Source organism: Schistosoma mansoni, chromosome 4 (assembly GCF_000237925.1).
Source record: "Schistosoma mansoni strain Puerto Rico chromosome 4, complete genome".
NCBI lineage: Eukaryota > Metazoa > Platyhelminthes > Trematoda > Strigeidida > Schistosomatidae > Schistosoma > Schistosoma mansoni.
In genome coordinates this window covers 14871306-14898465 of record NC_031498.1, presented here as the reverse complement: position 1 = coordinate 14898465, position 27160 = coordinate 14871306, and the positions used below count along the sequence as shown (strand labels likewise).

General features: G+C 32.6%; 1 protein-coding gene across 1 annotated transcript in view; it reads left to right on the top strand.

The window, feature by feature from the left end:
• Nucleotides 1-27160, top strand: part of Smp_153870 (protein kinase) — a 53934-nt gene that overhangs the window by 5899 nt on the left and 20875 nt on the right. The window contains exons 3-10 of the mRNA XM_018796935.1: nucleotides 366-584; nucleotides 2915-3133; nucleotides 3371-3521; nucleotides 5496-5857; nucleotides 10334-11533; nucleotides 17848-18392; nucleotides 18606-18868; nucleotides 23791-23993. Coding sequence (XP_018652026.1) covers nucleotides 366-584; nucleotides 2915-3133; nucleotides 3371-3521; nucleotides 5496-5857; nucleotides 10334-11533; nucleotides 17848-18392; nucleotides 18606-18868; nucleotides 23791-23993 — 3162 coding nt within the window. The remainder of the gene's footprint in view (nucleotides 1-365; nucleotides 585-2914; nucleotides 3134-3370; nucleotides 3522-5495; nucleotides 5858-10333; nucleotides 11534-17847; nucleotides 18393-18605; nucleotides 18869-23790; nucleotides 23994-27160) is intronic.

Below are 27160 nucleotides of genomic sequence, written 5' to 3'. Positions count from 1 at the left end.
GACACGTAATTGGCCTTCGAACTAACTATGAGTTATATGGTTAATAGTGTTGAATTTATCCCTACATAACATTTTGCGTAATTCCCAGATTTTCGACTTGAAGTTACGTATGATTGTGAGTTTACGGTTTTGTTAAGATTTTAGGAATCCCTCTTGTAGGTGATTGATTACTTGTAAATGATTACTTCAAATTATTGTTGATTTTGAACTTGACAAACTATTCAATGATGATGAGTACTTAAACACCAATTTATAATGGACTCATGTAAATATGTTCGCTATTGAGATTTATTTCTTTATGTATAGTTTTAATAGTCTATCATTTATTTACCCTAAAAATTCTGTTTATTATTAAATAATTCTAGCTGGATCGAAATATTTTAAATCGTGAACCGAATTACTCAAATCCTAATGTCAGCATTCCACCATCTTCACTTTTCAAATCCCTTTTAACTTCACTTTTGACCAAATCTTCTTCTAAACGAATAAGTGAAAATGATTTAATTAAACATTCATTTTGGCATCAAAGAATTTCTGTTGCAGATTCCATTAATTCAGTTGGAGATAAGAATGGTTTAAATCAGGTAAAATGTAAAAAAATCTATCAACTTTATATTCGTTTAAAGATACTGTAAAGTGTTTATGTGTATTTCATTCCGTGGTAAATAAAGATTATCTTCCTTTTTCGTCATTCACTCTGAAAACGGACGGAATGTTTAGTAAACGGATTTTTAAGACTTGCAAACACTGGACTTCTTTTATTTCAGAATTATCCTAATATCATGTGACAAAGGTCAGTTGAATATAAAGCTAGGGCAACTTTTAAGCCGATTCCTGATGTAAATTATTGATAGTAATATAATGTATGGTACGTATATGCAACTGAAGAACTAAAGTTTAAAGTGAATTCCTTGTATTTACCTAGGTTCGTAACGAAAATATAGGATTTCATACGAAATACCTGTTTTACTCTGAATATAGCCAACACTTTTTTGTCGTTTATCATACATAAGATACTTTAATTGGAATATGTGGCCAGTGTTGTATTTGTCAAAGAACTTGACTTTCGGACATTCAATTAAAGGCTTGGATCCCATTCGAATAGTATCACTAGCTTACATCCACAAATATGTAGTTCGCAAATGAATATGCAAACGTTTGCCTTGCAAATAAGTAACATTATCATAAAACATCAACCGCGATATTTGAAATAAGATATTTAATAATGATCCAATGATTTTGGTAAATCGAGGTGTTATGCTATTTAATTTTCGAGTTTGGATTCATTAGTTTCAATGCGGTATAAAACCTGTTTTAGTGCCCTGTCGTTATTGATTCATATCAACCAATAGACTAAGGTAAACTAACAATTCATCTCATGGGAAACACTGACACGACTCGACATGTAAAACTATGGCAAATTCCACGAGGCAACCACTTGTAAATTCATATCAAACTTAATAGTAATAAATCTGTGATCGTCTTATTGATATTTATAGCTAACATGAATATCATTTGTATCGCATTACAATATTTTTGATTTCGCGTCACTGTAGTTGCTTTTTGTCTTTCATCAAGTTTTTGTGCATTGTTGACACATTAGGTTCAAAACAAAAGTGTGCCTGTCTCCGAATCAAATTCCCTTCATTGTTGATATATCTGATAGCCTGCAAGCCAACCAAGAATCAAAACACCACTGCATGTTCCACTAATAGATACACTACACTTCAAGAAATGTAAATTTTCAAAGTTTCCGGAACAAAATTCAAAGTTGAGTTTCTAGACCACTAAATAAATGTTGCTCAGTATTTCAAAATACTTGGCGTATTAAATTCTGTGTACTAATAGGTTGTTTCAACTCCATTTCAAAGCTATACTCTGCAGTAATATAGATTTTAGACCTCATGTAATCATATATTATATCTCGATTCGTACAATGATAGATTATACATTATAATTGATTACTGTTTTATATAAGAAATGAGTCAAATGATCATAAAACTTATCAGGTGACATTCAATTCTAAAAGTTTATATCTATCATTGACAAGTAATAAGGCTAGGAAGCCTAAAAATGATTTGTAGGTCTACTACATCACTTATTAAATGTTCTCACAAGTTACAGGATAGACAAGCAGCTAACACCAGTATCCGAATTAAATCTTAACATTGATTCGAAGCTGAATACAACTTACCATCATAGCCTTTTATGTAGTAATAAACAAACTACAAACATTACCATTTATGAATAAAAAGGGTAGTTGTAATGTAAGAAAATGTTGCTTCATAACTAGAACTATTCTGAAGTTGAGGGAAATCTAAATAAATAATGGTATTAACGAACAACTTCAAAGTAAACTTCCAAAAGTTTTGGTAAGAATCCACTGCCTCAATGTTAATATGAATAATTACTTCTTTATTAGGGATATGTATTTTGGGAAAAATGTTCTCCTTAATACAAGTCTAACCATTCTTCTTATATGTAAATGTTACGCAATAGTATAAAACACAAATAAGTAAATACTTTTAACTATTTTATATTTATGTCTACCATGTTAGCAAGTATTCCCTATATACATACCTTTAATATTCATTTCTGTGGAAGAAATGAGAGATATTTTCCCAGATATTCTTTTCATTATGCTTAAAGTGTTTCTATTCGTATTGCGGACAATAAAGTATTGTAAAGAAGTTAACTGATTATTACAATGTTTGTATAAATATTCGTATATACTAAAACCTGTGACAAAAAAGAAGACTATGTCTAGGTAATCCTCTCAGAATGCACATATCTCAACAAAAGTCGATCACAGTTCCAGTTCTGAATGATCAACAGCCAGATAAAAACGGACCATTATAAATAAACGAGGAAGTTATTAGTCATCTTTGTTTTTCTTTTCTTCCCCTTGTACTAGGCTTCTGTAGATAAAAAACAAATTGAATCAGAATGTTATTTGAACGGTAAGACAAATTCAACAACTATTACATCTTTTCCATCAAAGAACAGTGAAGATACACCAAAATTATCTCATTACAATGAAAAGTCAATGACTACAATAGAAGGAAATGAGAAGCCACAATCGTTTGATTCAGCTATTTCCAATTCTGATGCCTCACTCTCTTCAATGGCACCAGTAAGTGATAGTGAGCACACTGTTGGCGTGGTTACAATTCCTAAACATAATGACACCCACGGTAATCATCACCATCTCGATCAACAACATACTATTACTACTGATACTATTGTTACTACTATCATTACTACTACTACTACTACTGCTACTACTACTACTATTACTACTACAACTACTACTATGACTAATAGTAATAGTGACAATAATAGCAATAAATTAAATTCACTATGTCAAAAGTTAAATGATCATGTTATAGCTTCAAATGACCAATCTGTTATAAATAATTCAAACAATTTAGATAAGTTTAAAATGAAGAAAAACTCATTTTCTTCTAACGATAGAATGGTTCAAAGTGAATATCATACGTCCACGTCAAACTTGTCTCAAAGTAAGTTTCAATAATATTATTTTATCATTATAGCCCTACATTTGTAGTATTTGTGGCTCTCACCATGAAATTTGCTCAACAAGTTTCCATTACACTGAACAGTTTGTTGTTGGTCTGTATCACCTGTTTGTAGAACATCTGACGTGTATGCCAATAGTATGAAAGCTTCAGGATTATTCTACTCAGAACAAGCAACTCGACTTCGTCAAGAAATAATATTGGTTCTTAGTTGAGTAAGAGAAGTTTTGTATTAAGGTTACTATTCTATGAAGTAGGTTAGCTATTGATAAAAATTTTCTTCAGGAGAAAATCAAATAGATAACATAAACGTTAGTTTGCCAAAGTGTAATATATATGGTTTACAAAATTAAAATTTTTGGATTGAATGTATAGATGTGAAAAGCTGCTTCATATTATAATATCTACTTTTAGTGACATGTTTCACTGTTGGCGCAGTAACATTTTTGGTACAAAATCAGTAAACTATCCAATCATTTAGTGAGGGTTTGCTGGTGATATTAAGGATTGCAGTTGATCAATCTCTTCTACCGTATGGACATCCAGAGTGGATTACGTTGATACAAAGTTTGGTACTGGGTATAATTTTCGGTGTGAGCGTTAACACTAGGATACAGTTACATTTAGCTGATGGGTCCTAAATAATACAAAATGCGCGTTATGGAACGCACTACCAGACACATACCAAACATACTTAAACTTATCCAATCACTTTTTAAATTCTTTAAAATTATATTGTGACTTGTATCCATTTTATAAATGTATGCGTCCTTGTTAATCATTCAGTAATAGACTTCATCTAATTTCATCAGTATCTTAAGTTGTTGGTATTTAAAACATTCATTTATTAGTAATCTAAATATACATAACTAAATGGTCATGATCAGCAAATAAGTTCAGATTACATACTTCAAATAATGTTAAGGCCTTTTCTAAAATTCTTATTGTCAGTATTATTTTAGGTGACTAATATGTTTTTGTATTCAGAATACTAGAGACTTTGGGTGTATCACGTAATATCTTCAATCATAGAATACGATTATCTATAAGACTCCAGTCATGAAGTTTGCATCTAATGATACAACTTAGCCTAATAGTTGAGGACTTCGCCCACAGCCCTCCACTAGTCTATTCTTGTTCTAGCCGGATCTGCTGTTTAAGTGTTACTGTGTCTAAGAATGAGTAATATATGTTCAAAACACCTTGGCCTATGAATCTTCATAGCTTAATCAGTCGAATTGCCGTTTCACCTAATTCCAGAATTACTCAGTGGCTCCATCCCATCCGAAGAATCTAATAATAAATTAATCCAGAGTTTACATGCTGTGTAATCACCCGTAGAGGAATATAGAGTTGGCTGATGCACAGTATTTTCGCACTTTAATAGGTATGTATATTACATGTGACTTATGGGTTCTTTCTACGGCTCCATCAGATAAACATTAAACAGTCTGAGTTTCAAAATTAATATCAGTTGTTACTGAGGGTACGTTTCAATTCCTTAGATTTTTAATATCATTTTAACTATACGATATTATTTTAATATATACATAAAAACATTCTTATTATAAAGCAAATTGCTCTTGTTGCTACGTATAATTTTTAAATGATTTCAATTCGATCTTATATATAAACATAAATGCTCTGCAACGGTTCATATTCATTGTGTTCCTTGATCAAAAATCGGGAAATTGTTTAGTGTTTTTTTAGTCTAAAATCATTTAAGTACTATATTTTGTATTATCCAAGTATTCAACTTATAAAATGGCACTTATGAAACTACAATATACTCGAAATCTTTTTTCTTGCTACCTCTTTAATTATTACTATTATCATTACTGTTATTATTATTATTATTAGCACAAGAAGAAATCTCCAAAAATATTTTCAATCTAACTAGACATACTTCATTTGTGAATAATGACGAAAAGAATTACACAATTAATTTAGATTCAGTGGAAATGTCAACTTGTAAATCACTTCATTTAAGAGCAAATCTTGCTCTCATTTATCCATGGGGTGATGATTCAATCAGCTTTCCTCGAGAAACAAAGTCAATCGCTGAACTATGGAGTTTATTTACTAACAACAACAATAATAATAGTCCTATTATTATTGATTCAGATCAAAAGAAAATCGTTAATGGACATATTTTAAATTCACATTTCCAAAATATATGGAAACCTAAACCATTAAGTGACTATTTACGTTGGGGTCGTGTTATGCCACCTACGAAAATTGAAGGGCTGACGCGATTATATAATCCAATTTCATTGAATACTATATCGTTAGAAGAACTTGAACAACATATTTGTGAAGTAAGCTTTGTATGAATATTTTGTTTTGATGATACATAATTATCCAGTAAATTACAACCTTTCTCGTTTTTCCCTTAATAAAAATCCTATTTTACTTCCTTTGATGAGGAGAACTTCATAGCTGTCTGTCAAAAAAATTCACAGTTTTATGAATTTGAAGAAAGTTCGATGAATTTTACTGACCATAGATGGAAAGAAAGAATTACAGTCTAAACATAACTAATAACCAAAATAGGTTAAGGTGAAATGAAACATCAATCTATGTACAAAGTGATATCAGTGATTGTATTACTTAAAACCTAATTTTACACTTCATATGCCCATCTATCCTTTAAATACGATAGTAGTAACTAAAGTCTCTGGTGGGGGGTGGCTGGCTTAGTCGTTAAGTCGTTCAACTTTTAACCAGTAAAGTGCGAGTTTTAGTCCTCTCATTCCACTCATTTTGGTTTAAATAGTAGGAATATTGTCATCAGCCTCAAAACTTGAAGTGTGACACCATAAAGACTATCTGATTTCGTATTTGACGAATGAATTACATTATATCATTGATAGATATTGTGTTCTGCATTTATTAGATAATATTTTATGGTACCATATGACTTTTTTATGTGATTATAAATATTCATCTTGATTTCTAGTAATTAAGTTGATAAAAACGAGTTAAAAAGCGTTTTTTTGTAGATAAATTCTAGTTAAGTATGACTGGACTGAATTAGTTTACTTCGTTATTATATGAAGTTTTTCTTTTACTGGACTCTGCCTATAAGAAGGAATACATGTCATCTAGAAAACTGGTAATTTGTGATTCTCGAAGTTTTCAGCCGTAGAGTTTGATGAATGTTTTAGTTTAGCAGTCCTCTAATGTTCACTTATTTCAATTAAAAGTCGTCAGTTTTATGTACGTATCGACTTGATTGTGTCCTTAGTCTTCCTACTGTTACTTGACAATCAGGCACCACTACGATTCCTCTCTCCTACTAGTTCTATTGGAAACATGAACCACTACAATTCCCACAACATAAAGTGAGAACACGAAAGACCAGTGCAATCAAGATTTTTTGACTCTCCAAAATCATATCATTAGACCAAAATACAATCATTTATATACTAAACTGTACACACACTTCAAAATAGCACATAGGGTTACTGTAAGAATGCACACTGAATGTTGTTCTCATGAGTTGGTACAAGGAATATAATTCTTAGACTGACCAAAAGTTATATTAAATTTATATTAAACGAAGTTTATACTGAATTGATACAAAATATTGACCTTAAAGTGTCACACTAAACGAAGTTCACACCTGTTACCCTTGTTGAAATTCAGAATGGATTGATACAAAGTATTTATCTAAATAATTTAATCTTCATATCGCATCATATCAACTGAACAGAATTCTTTACAAAGGCATCTACACCTTTTGCTAGTATTCTCTCTTTCTGTTTAATCAAAGATCTTCGCAGCATCTCAAATATCCAGTTATCGTCATTATGTTATTGTTATTATTAATACTGAAACTACTGCCTTCTTGTGGCAAATTACAATTTGGTTGTAAGAATGAAAATATCTCTCGTCTTCAATCTTTTCGACTACATGTTACTTAATTACGAAATTCCATTTCAGTCTGTTATGAATCATTAGCTGTTCTATGGAAGAACTTGTATTGTTGACACGATCATTGATATCTTTTCACAATCTAAACACTAATTGATTAATATGTTAACCTAGGTTTTGAAATCAAAATATTCCTCTTGAAATGACATTATTTTTTAAAAGTTATTTTGTATGGCATAATGCCAAGTCGAATTTTTCTTTAAAACAATCACTCAGTATATGTATGTTTATGAACGATACAAGTAACATCGAAACACGAAGAGTAGGCTGTTAATCATTGACCGCCTAACTTGATATACTAACAATCTACAAAGCATCCGGTTTTTCATGGATATTCAATGTTTAAATAAAAAGATCTATTTGATTTATTTACTTTTACTGCTATTGAAGTTTTAGTCGGCATTCTGTTTAAACATTTTAATGGCTATTAGTTTTTAGTAAGTATTTTTGTAGTAAATATTTTAATGTTTTAATGTACGTTTTCCTTTATTTGGAGTTTTCAAAAAGATTATTCATTTAAATTGTATCACTTGTTGGTTGGATATGATACAGCATCTACTCGTTTGAATGGCTTACTGTAGACAAACTATTAAAATCAAAATACTTATAATATACAGTGTAATTCGAATATTGATTATGACTAGAACGGTTGAGGAATTTGAAAATATTTATCATCTCGTTTGTCTACGTAGTTGTATTTTTGCCGATTATTGGATTAATGGTTATTGATGAAGCTCTGAATAGGGATATAAAAGATTCAGCCGAGATTAATGGGCTAAGATTGTCTATGAAATATGTTCGCTTCCTTGAGAGTTAAAACTATGACTATAAATGGGTATAAAACATGAATAATTATTAAAAGTAACATTTGGCTATCATCAACTTTGGAATATCATTATTGTGTACTATGATCACTAAGTGTGAAATGTTGTAGTCAAAAATAAAACCTTAAATAGAGGTGCCAAACCATGCAGTAAGGTTGTGATTGTATATTAAATGTGATTATTCAAATACTTGTCTTTGTTAGTTCTTTTCTGAACTTCCCTGTTCAATAGTGAAATGAATGAAACCTGTTAAATATCGAACAGTGAAGCAATATTAATCCATGAAGTCACTAAGTTGTTCTAAGTTGTCTTGTCCCATTCTATTTGTTCATTATAAACTAGCTCATACATACCTGACCAAAAAGACTGATTAGTCAGAGATTGTTATCAACCCAGCTATTCCTATTGCTTAGTATTCTTGGGCACCAATTCACTCGCCAAGTCACCATATCAGAACACGGTTGAACAGGGAAGAAACTATATCCCAAATAACAAGGGCAGATGAAAGTAAGATGGTATATTTATAGTTTTTACATGAAAAGATTCTAGAGCGTTCTCCAAGTACCGATTAGCGTCGATTGAATAAGAAATAGCCAATCAGCGTGCACCAATACACTTGTGCACGGAACATGCTTTAATCCAATGTACGTCCCGCTAACAGTGATCTTTATATTTCTGGAATTACACGAGGTAGTTTTTTTAAAAATAAATTACTACTTCGAGTTCATGTATGATTATTGTTAAGAATACAACTTGTTTTTTCATCTCAGATTTCTGTTTCCTGAGAGATTAAGGTTTTCAATCGATTACTTCGTACTTGAATGGTTTGTGAATGTTAGTTAAGTGTGAAAATAATTTCCATCACAAACTGTGACTATCTGGTAGTGAATCGTTGAAAAAAAACAGATATCAATAAATGATGGTTTTGTCCTAGTTTCCGGTTCCTCAACAGCGTACATCTAGAATCTTACATGTCATAGAAATCAGGATCTCTAAATTCCACAACTATTACAACTATAACTGTCCAATGCTTTATAGCTTATATCCACTTATTTTTCAACCATTCAGTTTATTACTGTCGTGCCTGCACAATAAATCAAGGGTAGTTTGATGGAATACTTGGGCGATACTAAATGATAGGTTTTCATTTCCAAAATTCATTATTTTAGCTAGTTATATGCTTTCATCTAAAACTTCTTTTGAATTTTCTACTGGCATCTATTTTATAAAGAATATTATTGTCAACAATCTTTTGTTATTCCTCGTCCAATACTTTTTTATGGGACACTTAGAAATAATGGGGAACTGCAGATTTCATTTCCCACTGAGTTATCATTCAGTACTATATTTGATGGTCAAACGATATGTTTTAAATTGCTTAAACTAACCATTCAGTGACTAATTCATTAATATAGATATCTCTTCCAGTATAAGATTGTGTTATGAATTAAGGAAAGAGACCGTATTCAGTCCGGCTTTTACACGTGAATTATCCACCAATCGAAATACGACATTCCTAATCTTAACACTGTACTAAATCAATGACGTTCAACTGGTATGAGCAGTCTAGCGTCCTTATTGTTCCATTGTCCGCCTAGTCCTTCCAATTGAGTCCAGAACACCAACTACAGCTTCTGTTATGTGAATCATTTATTTCAAGCATACTCGGTTTATATACCAGACAGACAAACCGCATCACACCATAAGGTAGAAAATAATGTTTGTACAACATCAAGCCAAATGTGGCTGTGAACATGGGAGACAATAATCAATAAACTGAGTATAATTTAGGAACAGTAATTCGTATAATAATAATCCATAGGTGAAAATGAAGCTCATAATAAGATGAATATAGATATACATAATCTAATTACTCAATAGTTGAACAATAAGAATAGATATAGTATAATAGTCCATTTATAGATCCCGGAAGTTACCCGTACTTTCATATTCACTAGGATATAACAGAATGTGTTTGCATTTATTGTAAATTGATATAGCAAAAATTCATTTTGATTTTGTTTTATTCTATAGGTTGTAAATTTATTTCGTACACGAAGTTTCGAAACTACTGAGACTTTATCAAGTCGGTTGTCTACCATTCGAGCATCACCTAATCGTACAGCGATTAAAAGTTATCGTACAAATTTACTAGCATATTTAATTTGGCTAATGGCTAAATCAAATTCAATTAATAATGGTAAACGTCGTTTATCTGCTATTAGTATGGACATTCGTTCTTATTTAACTGGAATTCAGCTGGCACCTGATTTATTGATAGAATTAACGAAGCAACTACGATCTGGTTCAGCTTTACCAAATGATGTGCGAACAGGATTATGTCGTTTGTGCAGTTTAATATCGTATTATATTGCTTTATTTTTAATTCAATTAAATCAATGTGAATCAGATAAGGATCCTTTGAATTTGATTTCACACAGTACCGGATCTTTGTTTTCTAATTGTCTTACTGTTTTAATTGATATAATTCGTGAATCATCTTCCCGTTGTGGTTTACGTTTACGACAGGCTGCTGTTATTGCATTAGGTGAAGTTTTGACTTGTTCCACTTGTTTATTATTATATGCCCATCGGAAATCCAGTACAATATCTATAGACACTCAAGCTATTCAGTGGCAAACTGCTGTTCATCATTTAATACGTCTTGTAACATCAACTACCAGCATAAGTACTAGTAATTTAGGATCTAATTCTGCTAATAATGAACCTACTTCAATTTTGGACGCATTTGACGGTGCAGCTATACGAAATTTGGAACCTACTCTTGGTAGCCGTAATTCCTTTGGAAATGAAGAGAATTCACATACAACAGGGACAGTTAATACAAAAATTACAGAATCACATATTCGTCTAAGTGCTTCAAAATCTTTAGATGCATTTGTAACTGCAATACATGGTTGTCAACTTTATGATATATCTGTAAGTGGTTCACTCAGTGAATCTATAACATCTTGTTTACATTCTATTACAACTGGAGATATTGTCAGTCGCTTATGGTCACAAGGTATTGTTGATTCCAGTACTAATCGAACTGGTGTTAATCCTATTCAACAAGAACTGACCCTATCATGTGCAAGTACTTTAGCGGGAATTATACGTCTGAATCCCAATCTATTTACTACTGGATTAATAGATAGAGTTGGTTCATCAGCATTTATTGGGTTGATTGAACCTCCAGCGTCTGGATTAGCTTGTCAACAAACAGATTTAGTTGTAAGTTACTGTTTTTGTGTTTACTTTTTTGTAATGACTGTTCACAAGTCGTTGTTTGTTGCCATCATATTAACCAAGAATTTCTTCTTTCTTATTTAAAACCACTATATACATATTTACATATAATATTATAATCTCATTTAAATCAAGAGGATTCAGCGAAGAGAATTTTTCTTGACGAAATCATTTACTCAAGCTGTACATTAGTATTTATAATTGTTTGGTAAACACAGACTCCCAAAAATTCATAAGAAAGATGTCCACCTACATCCTATACTTGATGTGAATACCTCTCCGTATCATTTAATTTCCAAATGGTTAGCTAAAATTTTAAAACCCGTCCAAAGTCACATCAACAGATACGAATCCTTTGATTCTTCAAGTTTGTTGATTTAATTAGAAACACCAACGTAAATATAGGTATCAATACCAAGGTTGGATTTGATAGCTTCAAACAGATTGAGGATAGGGTAAAAGTTAATGATGAATGCATTTTTTATCATATCCAGTGAGTAGAAAAATTGTATTTCTGACGTTTTGTGACTTAAAGTAAGCCACTTCTTTGGGGTAAATAAATAACCGAAATAAATTAACACAAGTTTAAATAGTACTATTATAACAAGAAACATATCCATTATCAATGTAAATGGTAGAAAAATGATCTCATTGGGTGTCACTTCTCTCTTTGCAAATGTTCCTGTCATGTTCAAGGGATTAAGATATCACCTAAGACCGAAGAGTGGAACGAAAGTCAGCAACACAACAACAGGATAAGCTAAACTATTCCACTGTGCCCAGCCTCACTAACTAGAGGAAGAAAACAGAATTCAGCCGGGAAAATATATAATTCCGAAACCGACTCGGAATGGCAAACAACAAGTACACAACTCGTGCGTATATATATATATATATCCTCGAAAAACATAACAGAATAGAGCACTAAAAGAGAAAAGCTTTCAATGATGTTTAAGATTTTTCCAGATGTGAAGCACAAACTGAAGGTAAAAATGGGCGCTTTTGGAGCAAACATTAGAAATTCGAATCTTCTGGGGATATAGTATCCATAGCACCTCCTCTTTTTTAATAGCCTATGTTCTTTGGGTTCACTCGCATCTTGACCGTTTCTTGCCGTTGTCGATGTAACCAGCTCCTGTAATGTAGATGGCTTTGTTTTTGGATTTCTTCTTTTGTTGGTATCGGGGGAGATTTCTTTTAATCGGTGGGCGAGCTTGGTCTTTCCGTTTCCGTAACTGGTTCCGGTGGCTAGTTCACCTGTCTCTTCCCACTTCCACCTCATGCACGACTTGGCCTAGCCTTCTGACCACACATGCTTCAGTCCGGAGATCATGGTTCGGTTTATAGTCCCGAGCAAGCACCGGACATCCAACCTCATACGTTGGCAGGTCCTGGGATTTAGCCTGTGGTGGTGTTGTGGTTCTCGGTAGCACCAGGTTATGGATCCTCCTCAGTCTTTTTCCCAATTAGGATCTCTTCTGGGGACGTCTGCTCTGGTAACGTATCCTTTGGTGTCGTTCGATAAACAAATAAGAAGTTCTGTAGTAATTCAGTTGGCATCCCCTCCCCTTTTGACTTAAGTAAATCCCTCCCAAATGTATCCGCAAACCATTCTACTTGGCCATTCGAACGTGGATGGTAATAGAGAGAACGGAAATGTGTGGTGGTTAGCCGTCGCAGAATTCTTGGAACTGACTGGAAGTCGATTGAGAACAATTATCTGATACAATTACGTTAGTCAATCCGTTCCGGGGGCAGGTCTCCGTCAAGAGCTGTAGCATCGTGGTCGTCGTTGGTGGCTCGACAGGGGGATTTCTGGCTATTTCGAAAACACACAACCACAAATAGGTAGTTTTTTACTGGACCGGTGAAGTCGACATACATCCTGGATCAGAGGTACTAACATTTGCATGGTCTTCTGTTGAAAGAGAGGCGATAACCATGTCTCCCTCTGCCGTAGGGTGTTCATTGATAAGTTGTGACAAAGTGTCTGCTTGAATAAAATGTTGAATGCGTCGATATTGAATGTCAAAATCATAGCTCAATAGTACCAAGTTCCAACGCTGGAGTCGATTTGTAGAATGTGCTGGCCTATGGTCTGTTAGAAGAGCAAACCTTCGACCGTATTAAAACTTGTGAAAACGACTCACAGAAAAGACACAGGTAAGCACCTCCTTCTCTATCTCACTGTACTTGTTTTCTCTAGGAGTTAATGGGTGAGATGCATGCATACTAGATTTTTCTGCCGCGCCAGGAACTTGATGTGAGATGACGGCACTGAGTTCCAAAGCTGAAATGTCCTCGGCCATGATGATTGGCATGGACGGATGTCATTATTAATTTAGAGTCGATAATCATCTTAAGTTTGCAGAAAGCTACGTCATATTCTTATGTCCGATTCCAGGTGATGTTCTTATTCAGCAGACGATTCAGTGATGTTCGAATGTCATGCATTGACGGTACAAAAGTCGATTAATGGCTAACTAACTCCAAAAAGGATCGTAGGGCAGAAGCATTGGTGGGTGCATGTATCAATTGTATAGCTCGAATATTTCCGGGATCTGATCGACGGCCTGCCGGGTCAAAGATAAATCCCAATTACTTCGCCGAGGTAGTGGGAAACTATTATCACTGGTACGTTATAGCACAGCCGTCATGCCTTCTCACCGTTCTTTTAATGAAGTAGTAACAATTAAGGTATCGTCAAGGTTAGGTTGCGACCCCTGATATACCCACTAGGATGGTATTCATTAGTTGCTGGAAAATAGATGGGACAGTCTTAATTCCCAATGGTAGACGATTATACTGAAACAAACCACAATGAGCATTAATGGTCAGTAGTTATATCAATTCTTCAGCCTTTTCTACTTGTAAATAAGCATCAGCAAGGTCCAACTTTGTGAAGAACTTCCCACCGTTTAGCGCAGTGAATAAATCTGAGGGAACTGGCAGTGGGTAATGGTGTTGTTCAAGAGTTGCGTTAAGACCTGTAGATAAATCTGCACATATGCGTGTTGTTCCATTTCCTTCTTGTTAACCACAATTGATGCTGCTCAAACAGAATAAGAAACAGGTGTAATAACTCCTCGTAGTTGAATGGGATTAAGTTCTTCATCAACGTTTGATAATGCTGCATACGGCACTGATTTCTTTGGACGGAAAAGAGGTTTAACCCCAGGCCTCAACGGAAGTATTGCCTTCATAGCGGAGCACCGACCCAACACAGGCTGGAAGATGGTTAAGAGCTGTGTCGTTAACTTCGTTATGTATGCTTCCGGTCCACAGGGTTGTCTTACCAGGTAGTATACTGTATTTAGCAGGACATCAGCTAGCTGCAACTAGTCAAACCAATCTAAACCAAGTAAATTTAAGTCAGCTGTAACATATCCCTATGAATGTTGATTTTCTGGAAGACACTCCACAATCTAATTGTCTCAACAAACACAGATAACTACCACATGCTGTACAAGCTACTTCTATAATGCAATCTTAATGTGCAATTCAGATTTAACAATGATTTCTATAGACAAACTGGTGGAGTTGCAGTGGGTTCACCACTGGGCCAATCTTGACTGATTGTTTCTTGATCAATCTGTAAAATACAGTACTTCGATCAATCATTGGGAGATTTCATTTATATAAGAGATATATGGATGATATTTTCGTTATGTGTGAATGAGATGTGGATCTTAGTGAAATTGTGGATCGATTCAGCACTTGTCATCATTCAGTTCAATTCACGTTAGAAGCAAAGCGAACGAAGTTTTTCATTTTTCTGATGTCTAGTCGAAAAGGTCAGATGGTTCCTTACCGATCTGGTATGGTCAGTGGACGAATTACCATAGCTGGCTCCCATTGAGTAGAAAGGGAAATTTAATTCATTATTTACCCTCGAGGACTAGGCGAACATTTTCTAATGACTCGTCAGAACTGGTTATCGACCTAGATTTGTCGATAGGAACTTAACACTAAGACAGCATCCTGAAAAAGCAGACAGTTCAAAAGAAAACTTCTTATGAACCACGAATTTAAGGGAGATACGGCTGCTGAACTCTTAAATAAACGGATTTCAAAATCCCTGAATAAAACCTATTAAGCTAATCTTCGTATAGTCTTCTGAAGCCGACCTACCATTCACAGTTGTGTTATGGATGAACTTCCGCTTTGGGCCACATCGATACGCATCTATAAATTTACTTGCCCTTGTGGTCCAGATTACATTAGCCACACAAAGTAATCATTTTTCAGACACATCTCCGAGTGTTACACGAAGTGGCTTTTGAAAGAATACAAAATAATCACCAATCCGGTACAGTAACATTTAATCAACTCCGGTTACGTCTTTCCAAAGGAGCTCTCCTTCGAAATAATCTACACAATCGAATGAACTGGATATATATATATCAAATTTCGTGTAGACCTGCAGGTTTATGTGTTTTGGTCTTTACAAAATCATTAGTAATTACGCTACGATAAATAGTTCATGAATGAGTAATGTATATGATAAAGAATTAAAAGTTATCAGAAATAGCTTTGCGATGTAAATAAAGGTAATAAGACTACATGTACTCTCTGGAGACTTCATAAATTGTTTGTTCAATTCTGCCTTGATTTAGTGTGTTCTGCTTGCACTAAGAAACATGTTAGTTTTGAAGAATATATATTTTGTTCTATCGTTTGAAGGATATATCACAATACTAAATATATTCCTATAACACTGGTGTACACCTTTTCTCTACATACATATTAAGTAATAAAACCTATTTAAAAACTATAATCAGTGCTGTAACCATTCACTCAAATTCCTAAATAATTCTCTAATTAATTTGTAAGTCATTGTTTAATGCATTGAAATTGCTGAACTAATTAAATTATGTGATCGTTTTCTTAACTTGATATAAATAGTACGGTCAAGTGACATTAACTCAGAATGGTGGAGATATTTATCCAAAGACCTTGTATGAATGTATATCAATAGACAGAACTACTGGTAAACAAAAACGGTCATTTTATGTAACAAAATCAAACGTTTGTATTCAAAATATTTAACACAAATTAATTATTATTAAAATTCATTCATGGATTGGTTGAAGTTAAACATTAACACCGTTGGGTGTCGGCTCAGTGGTGTAGAGGTTAGGCATTCGTTCGCAAGACCTGAGGTCCTGAGTTCGAAAACCGCGAGCAGGATTGTGGGTACGTACTTCTGAGAAGTCCGATACTACGACGGAACGGCCGTCCAGTGCTTCCGGGTTTTTGATGGCGGTTTAGCTTAGATAGACTCGTGATTTCAAGTATGGAAATACACATTCTCCACGAATCCCTCATATTAATATATTTTTTATCGAAACAACATTAGTTTATCATAATTATGCGTAAATGTTTGTTTGTGTTTGCTTTTTTAAGAATTCAGCCAATAATTTTGTGATTATACATTGTGAGGTTTTTATCATTTGTTATCGAAAATGTGTATTCGTCGGACTCAAGGTTTATTTTTGAAAATTCATTTACATATACATGTTCTTTTTAGTCAGCATTCATCTGTGATTAATATACTGTAGAGAATAGAAAGCCTGTACACATACCTTTTACATTCACTTATGTAATTACTTCCTGCACTCAATATTCTTTTTTAAACAAAAGGATAAGTATGCTATAGTGATTTATACTTACGATTAATGTACAGTGAATGTTTTATTGTTGTATTTCGTTTCATCTGTTTTGACAGTTTTATAGTCAAAAATCGATAGACTGTAAAAGCAGTGAAATGAATTAAAGATCAGGTGATCATACGATGAAATATAAATGTAATCCTCTCATTCTTCATTGTTATTAATCTATATTGTAGCACTCGAAAGACCTCTACTGTTTTTCTATTTAAAAAGACAGAAGTGCGAAACATTTATTCAATTTTATTTTTGTTTTGAACATCTCAGTAGTGCTTATACATGACCTTGCAAAAAGTTGAATATAGAACCTTTAGGTCGCATTCTAGCATTCTATTTTAGGATCACTAAATTATAGTTCAGTGGTCCGCATTTCTAAGTTTTGCTCGTTCACCATATGACTTAACTATCATTCTATGATTACAATTCACTCAACCGAACAAATCATAATCAACCTTACTTCCTTCGACGTTTTCAAGAAAAATTGAATAATGGAGCTTACAACTATTTCCGTACACATAATGTCCTTTGCCTCTGAATAGCTAGTTAATTTTTCATGATATTTCTTGAGTTATATTGTTCCATAAAATTCTTAATTAAAATTTTTCACTTTTTTTCAATAAAAATTTTCAGGCTCGACTGTTATCAACTGCTGCTGCTGGTTTGTTAATACCTTTGTTTATGAAACGCTCAAGTGTAACACTGCCTAAAGTTAAGAGAGCACAGTCTGCATCATCTAAATTATCACGTACATCTGTAAATAATGCTGGAGGTGCTGGAACACCAGCTGCATGCAAAAGATTATTATCTGAACAAAAATTTATAAATACTATTTTTCGTCATTTAGAAAGCCCACATGCCATGATACGTGCTAAAGCTTTTCTGCTTAGTTCTGCTATAATAGCTAATTCACCACAAGATACTCTATCAGTTGCATGTCATTATCGTTTGCCAACTTTACTTGAACGTAATTTAAAAGCAACTAGAACATTAAATCATAGGTACAATGATGCATTTGATTATAGTTTAACGAAATCTTCGAATATTTCATCATCATCTGGCCAAAATACTGAATCACCTTGTACAGTGTATTTGGCTGCATGTGTAACTCATATGGCTGATATTTTAGTCTGTGATATTATTCCAACCATATGTTATCAAATATTATCAGCTGTTGGGTTAATACCAATAAGTAAAATTTCCAGTTCTGCAAACCAATTTGTCAGACAAACGTCAAATGCATCATCGAATCGAAAAACCAGTCTTACAAAATCTTCAACCACATATGCTCGTCAAACATTATCAAATACAAATAATAGTGGCCTTTCTACGTTGAACAGTAATACATCATCCATTCAAATTAATACACGTACATTACTAACGGCTTTTAGTTGTCTTCCTCTGATTTCAAGCGGATGTGGTCCTATACGCCTGAAACTATTCTATCCACATGATTTAAAATCATCCGGTGAATTAAATAATAAAGAGTGTCATAGTACTACTAATCTTAGTGCCTCAGGTGTTGTCACCTCTTCTTCTTCTTCTTCCTCTGGTGGTATTCCGTCTTCAACAATCGGCTCAGGATTTTGTGTATTGTCATTCGCTAGCCGTTTACTAGAACACTGGACATCAGCGGATCCTGTCAGTGTAGCTGGTAAGTGTATAAAAATAGATGGACTACCTAATTTGTTTTTAGTTTGGTATTAATATTTTCGCCGAAGTATGTTTTTCAAGTATTATATCGTTTCCTATGAGAATCTATGACCCGTAAAGTTAACTAAACAGTGAGAGAAACAGTAACTGACTAGTGATCGTGCTATACTCCGAGTCGTTTTTAGTTAGAAATATGGACCCACTAAGTTACACACAGCTCGGCGACTATCTGTTATGGAGATCTGAGTATTCTGGATTCAGGTCATATGAAGGTTATAAGCATATGCTACTGAGAATCCCCAAATTAAAACACAGTGATTGGTCTTTACTCCATAACGCTCAATGATTCTCTCATGCATATTGGTGAGTGATAAAGACTATCTGCAGAAAGAGTTATTTATGCGCACAAACCACTTATCTGAATGGTTTGCTGACCTTAAACATAGTATATTATAATTCAACTTTTATAAAGTTTAGCAACTATAAGCATCTATAAGGAACTATCTGTTTAATGAACAAAAATTAGCTGATCTATTTTGTCTTAATGCAAAACTATTTAGTGATGTGATTGGTAAGATTTAGGTCTAACAGTCAGGTCTCGATTCTTTGGCGAGTGATTGACCTACAAACTGATATCTGCTAATCGTCAAAGTCATATAATTATGTTTATTTTTCTGTTTGTACTTTGGGAATAAATATATTATTTTATTATGGAAAAAATCTGTTTTCCTGGGCAGTTGTCTTGTTTTCTGATATCTGTTCAACTGGAGGTTTACGTCATTAATTCGGCCTTGTGAACGATTATCACTCAGCAGTTCCGTATCATTGCATGTTATCAACTGATTAGCATGGCATTCTCTATTTTAACAATTAAAAACTTATTCAATTGTTTGAAAGCTTAATATATAAAAGTTAACTTTTAATATTTTTAACGAAATAAAATTGTACACTGATTCTTACTTGGCTAATATAATGAAAAGGAATTCCGTATTTATTCCCTCTTAATGATATGACAACGTACTATCTCCAGTTTGTCTTTATTAACTCATACCCCTGAATGAAATATAAAATGTATGGTGTAATCTATCGATAAGTTTGACCGATTATCTTCGCTTCATGACTAGTATTTTCTGTTTCTTTCACAATTAATAGTAAATTTTTACGTAATTTAGACTTATTGAATTGTAATATCTCTATCTTATGGTGGAACAGTAATATGTAAAGGATCCTTAAGTTTTAGGTAAATGTTTAATACTGGAACTTCTTTTCCTCTGTGTTATAATTAACATCCTAGTATGGGGTATTGAACAAACTACATTGTGATCATTTCCTCTGGTCGCTCCTAAATAGCACATTTCCATTGAGAATAGAGTAACATGTGTTGTACTTTTTCGTCTACTTTTAAGAGCATTATAATGTCCTAAAACTATCTGTTGACAATCAGCTGATAATAATTGTGTAACTAACTTAGTACATCAATTGACGACAGTGTAGATATCACTGTGTCTATCTGTTATAGTGATAATTTAACTTTTGTTGTAGATTGATATATTTCACTCATTCCAACGTAGCTAACTGATAATATTGCTTGATATAATAAATACTCTTCAGTAAGTGAATTTCCCATTCACCATTCATAATTATCTTTTTGAAAAGAATCATTTAATGTTGTTATCATCCATAAACAAACGAATGGATGCAATTTTGAAACTAACTTCAAACTGCTTTAAATGTTTAATAAAGATGTGTATCTATCAGGAATTACTTAGAAAATATATATCTGATCATATTTCAAGAAGGCAGGTAAACATTTTAACATCGTTAGAAAAGAAAGGTTGTTTCTTCCACAGAATTTTAAACCATTAAACTTTAAATAATCATAGCGATAAAAACACATTAGTAAAAGTGTGAAGATTAAAAATAGTAATAGTAAGGGCAAGTCATAAATGAACTAAATAACATTTAGAGCAGTTTACAGGTTAAGTATATTAGTTTAGAGAATAAACGTAAAGAATACGAACTAAAAATAATTAGGACATAGTTGACGGGATCTGAATAAATAACTGATGAATACGATGAAGTATATAAAATGTAAAAGATTTTATGCCCGAGGCGAATGTATGAGAGGAAAAAGATTTATATTTCTTTACTATTCTGTTGTAATGGAACGACAACTCACTAATGTAAACATCTAAATTTAAACCTTAGAGTAGTATTTTTAATTCGTGTTTCATTTATTTTGTCATTTGTCTGGTTGGATGACAACACTAAGCATCATACCATAAGTATGAGTTAGTATTAATAAAATTCATTTAATAGGTATGGCTTACAACTCTCTGTTTTGAAATACACGCCTTCAACAAGGTGTCATGCCGATTCTGAAGGTATATTACCAACTGTATGCTGGGAACAAATCTCGTAGTAAATGCAGAAATATTATAGGTGAACAACGTATTCAACTACAATCACTAATTGTTTGAGTTTATTATGATTTTGTTGACGTAATACACAATCATGTATTCAACTATATTAACTGGCCTAAAGATGACTATTTATGACTTCCAGGAGACTATAATTTATGAACGAATCAATCAAATTCGGGATGCCAAGTCTTGAATTGCGGCATGAAGTTTATTCATTCATATAGTTAAATATCATTATAGCTGATGTCAGTTAGTGTTGAAAACCTTTAATTCCTAACCCTAAATTCTAACGCTAAATCCTAATACTAATTTATTACCCTCTTTTGACCTTGGTAAGCTATCTCAAGCTTACTCAAAGGTCTTCCATAGATTATAATCTCATCATAACTTCTGTATACATCTCAACAAGTAAACAATAAACAGTCTACATAAAATTTAAATACTTCATGAAAGAGAACTTGGAGTGTCAGCTGATATCTCTTCCATTACATTGATTTAGATTAGAATATTTACATATTACATTATTGAATATATTTTTTTGTTATGAAATAACAACGATATCTACAATCGAAATTCAATATGTTATTATTTAAAAAAACATCATTTCAACTCTGATACTTAAAAAGTGATATCTGCAATATGTATAACTTAATCATTTCACGTGATCTTTCTATCTGTCTACCAATATCTCCATTACTGACAAACGACTGATAAATAATTGATTAGTTTAAGAATTAAGGTGTTTCTATTGTCTTTGTTGTGATAGTTCCACTTCAATTATCGATTTGTGCTCTTCTAATTTTTATTCGTTGATTTCTTAACTAAATCTTTTCATCAATCAGTATAATATAAATGTATATAATAACTAATATTGTAACAATATGCCACTGGCTCATAAACTATTGAGTATGTGTCGAGGTTTGATGTACACATATATGAGTGGATGGTCTGTTTGTATGTGTGTGTTAATATTGACCATTATGTGTCTGTATATCTAAATATACACACATATAAAGTAGAAACCGACTTTTTAAAAAAAAGTGATTATTTATTACTGATAGTGCATTACCTTTTGTGAAAACTTTTTTATTTTGTCCATTCTCATTTGTTCTATTTACTTTTTCTTACAATAACAAATTTTGTTGTTTTTCTCAAAAAAATGCTTTCTCATTTATTTACTCGAATCGTTTAATCCAAACTTTTCTTTCTAAATCATTGATACTATTGTTACTGTTTTAAATTATTGTTCTGGAAAACTAATAAAGTTATTTTCCTGTCTTCTAGATCAAAATTTACTGATATGTTGTATTATTTTGCACGATATAATAATGAATGACTTAAAGATTAGTTCGACAAGTTTCAATGTGAAGTCGAATCTGGGAGATTTCAGCCATAGGGGGAGTGAGACAGTTGTCGCCATAACCGTTAAATGATCATCCGGTTGTTTTAAGGCTCATTGAATTTTAAAATGCTGACCATTTGATATTAACTTGGTAGTTAAATGATAAAGATATTGGGACAACACTTGAAATGACCTGATTCAATCTCTATTGGAATCATTGATGCATACTATTAAGGAGTCCTGTACCAGGGCGAATCAGCCGTCCAGTGCTCCCCGGTTTTCAGTGCGGCTTCGAATGAGGTCAAACTGTGATGAATACCGCTTAAAACATAGTGCAATCTCCTCTGAATTTATCTATTAAAACCATAACAATAAATATTGTCATTCTTTACAGTTCAGCTTCTTTCCTGTAGATATAGTATTGTAATTGTAGCTTAATTAAAATCAGCCGATTGACAATCACCTATCGAAATCTCAACTATAATTCTTTACCCAAGTATACTATGACCAATTATGCTCCTTGGAAGATATAATCTAAACGTCTATTTGTCCGGAATATAACTTTGTATTCACTCTCTAGCATTAAGCCTGATAAGAGAACACGGCAAACAAACGTAATCTCTATTGTGTAGCATTCTAATGACTCAGACAGCAATGTGAAGTGAATTTCTTACAGTGCATCAGTAGATATATGAAGTTACATAGTGTACGTGACCGCCATAGTTAAAAGCGGAACTAATTAATAGATCCGTAATTTAATAAAAATAACTTGAAGAAGATAAAACATACCACAGTAATTTATAGAGCAAACAAAAGCTTACAAATCCGAGGGTAAAAATATCTAACAATTAAAATGTATAATAATTATGCAATAAAAATAGAAACAACGATTTTCCACAAGATAGTTCCAAACGTTAACAGACTTCACAATTTTCCCCGTTTTAACATATATTACACATCCTTAAGCCTTGTTCTCTTAATACGATAAAATAAGAAGACTTAAAGAAATGGTTGTTTCTATAAGTCATAGCTTCCCAAAACTTCACTTTAAAGCTAGTAAAGTATTTAAACAAATTACCAATCTTTTATCCTATTATTTCTCTTCTTTTTATGAATAAAACGGTAACTGGAATCAACCATTCTTTTTTTGGCATCTAGCCGGACTATTTTCAATTCATCATACAGGAAGTTTTGAGGATGAAATTTTAAGCATCGTTCTGACAATCATTGAAGATATTAGTCAACAGACGAATTTAGTGGAAAAACGCAAGCAGGATCTAATCTGTCTTATTCTACCTGGATTAGCACGTTTAGCTGTTTGTTCGAATACAAAGCCTGAAGTAAGATCTATATGTGTAAAAGTAAGTCTACATTAATTTATTCGATAATTGTTTTATGTGCTGTTTGTTAACAGGTTACTTGTTCTTTAAAAAGTTTTTGAATAAAGAACGTAATTAGGTTTGTTAGTTTGTAAACACCTATGAGAACAGATATATGGTGGTAAGATAAAGTTGGCATCTCAACTGACCTTGTTGTTGTCTCGGTATTTGATTCATAATATAAATGTAATTAGGGAATTATTGATTGATGAACTCAGTTGTATGCAGAGAGATAAGTTTGTTACAGACGGCCTTCAATTTTCTTCTTCTATAGTTGTTGTTTGTGTAGGTAGTTAATTTTTTCATAAGTTTCTTATCTATCCCCATCTGTGTTTAGAATATTCTGGTTTGCAAACGAGTTAAATGAATGAGAGATGTACAGTAACTACCAGTCGATCAATTGTCAATAAAATATCGATCCGTGATCTCAATTTAAAATCAAATATCTGTTTAGAGAATAATGTTTAATTTTTCAAGAGTACATACTCCTTATCTTCATTATTATAAAGCTGAACAGGAAACATTGAATAATTACTTATTTAACTTTGGACATTTGATTTCTTAGTAGTCATGTTTGTTATGAGCAGAGTTCGATGGTAGCTAGTAGTGAAATCCAAAATGCACGTTTCGTCCTATCCCGAGGAAATCCTCACAGAATGCACATTTCTCCAAAAAAGATTGAATAATTCCAGTTCCAAACATCAGTGAGAAGATTCGAAAATAACCAATACAAATGTGTTATGTTTATAGATATTGATTTGTGTGATTAGTTACCATCTAGCTACTAATGTAGTTATTATCAAGTTAATACGATTACTTTTTTACGAATGATAATAAAGAGACATATGCTGGAAACATTAACTTTGAGTGCGTAATTCGAGTCTGTGTTTTCATTATAACTCACTACCAATGTCCATGATCTTCACTTATCAAGATGTATTTTCTCGGGAATTCCATACACTTTTCCCATTGATAAATTCGACTAAATCAAAAATGACGAACTTAGCAGAGTAACATAAGTTTTTTTTTTACTTCGTGATTTACTTACTTACGCTGTTACTCTTCGTTGTGGAGCATAAGCCGCACATCAGCATTCACCATCAAACTCTATCCTGGGCAATCCTTTCCAGTTGAATTATGGGTATTATTTTTAAAAACTGTGCTTATTTGCAGACTTTATATCATAATATATCAGAAATATTCTCATCAATAAAGATTAATAAAGTTACAACAAATTATGATAGAATAGTAAGAGTTGTTCGAATAGTTGTATATGTATGTGTATTTGAAAAAATATGAATAAACACAAGATGTTACGCAACCATATGTTGGAAACCGAGGTTATCGGGAGAATGCAGGAGTATCAATAGCATTCTTTAGAATGTATGAATCCGTCTTAAACTTGCATTAGTCAAAATTTATTTGGTCCGACTCGATGAACTCTTAATATATTTTGAAATTCTATTTTATTTTTTTGTCTTAACCAACATTTTGATTATCCAAAGTTATCCAAGTTAAATAAATCCTAGTTGAGTTCGACCAAAACAATTATTAAGCATTGCAAAACTACATAAAAATACTGTGAATTATACTAAGCGATCATCTCTACTTCACAGATATTATCTTCCTACCTTCTTTTCTGTTTACCCCTTCAAATACATCGATAAATGATGTTGTTTAACCTACTTGTTACTGATTATTGGGTTAAGCTGTTGCCGTCGCTGTTCTTTTATTGTTATTCCTAGTCATTATTGCTTCGCCTGGATTAAATTTGTTTTTGGTTACTCATATTTCTTTTATATTAAAATTCTATCAGTCGCTTTATTTTTATTGTTCTCCATTATTTTTTCATTTCTTAAGTTTAATAATCTGACTCATTTTCCTCCTCAAGTTAACTGACTACACCCATTTGTCATCTGTATATATATATATATATATATGCAGAGAGAGAGAAGGGATATAGTTTTCTGTCAATACAAGTAAACTTGATGTAGTAATCTCTGAGAAAAACTAGGAATGTTTCACTCCTTTTCTTCTTACGCTTAAATGTAATAAATATTTTGTTCTAACACTTGTTTTTCACAATCATACGCTTGTAAGATAAGATTTTTCGAGGATTGTATAACAGTCTCTTAACACAGACTATTTGTATCCATTAGAAAGTATAATAAAACAATTTGGGCAATAAAAACATCATGAGTATCAGTGGTTAGAAGTAAATTAAGTTTTATCGACCGGGAAAATTAGTTGTTAAGGTATTTATCTATTTGTTCAAATAAAAAATAACATGTAAACATGGTGTACTATACTTTCTTTAAGATACTTGGTTTTCATGCATTTGATTTCAGATAAAAACAATTACTTTAATGAGTTTATAGGTTTTTTTATTATTAGAAATGTAAACCGTTTAACGTTGGTCAGTCATATGGTCACCGTTTTATAACCAATCTCATAAACAATCGTCACCTATCTCATATCCACTTGAACACAAAATGTCTGTAGTATAGGAGTTTTTCTGACATTTCGAAGTGAATAATGAAAATAAATATGCTTGTATATTTGTTTCTTAACTTTTAACTTGTCAACTCATTTGGATGTACGAGTTAGGCTTATTAGCATTAATTCCTGTGATAACTTTGTGTAAAAGGCGAGATCTTGGACGATCAGACAGGTTGAAGAGGATCAGATAGATAAAGTTAAAAAGGATTTTACATCTAGTTGTGCTATGATGGAGCTTCGGGTCATAATAGTCTGTCATTTACTGGACCATGTGGGTGGTGATGCTTCATTTTTCTACTCCTTCCAGGCTAACTGATCATACTTTACTGCAATGTGTTTATTAAGACATTCTTTGCTTAAACCACGTTTAAATTGTAATAAACAAATGCTAAGAGTGAGAAATGAACAGTTTTCCGTGCAGTGTATCGCTAACAATATAAAAATACAACTAAAATCTTTTAATTCCGAATAGTTTTTTTAATTTATTGTTGTGAAACTAGATTATGAGCAAGAAAATGCAAATTTCTGACTATTATGCTTATCTGTACGAAATATTATCAAAAAACAACTTGGTGAAATTAATTCAGACATTCATGGGGAAAAATTATCTAGACCAATAATAAATAATCTTACTATGTAGAGAAAATGTA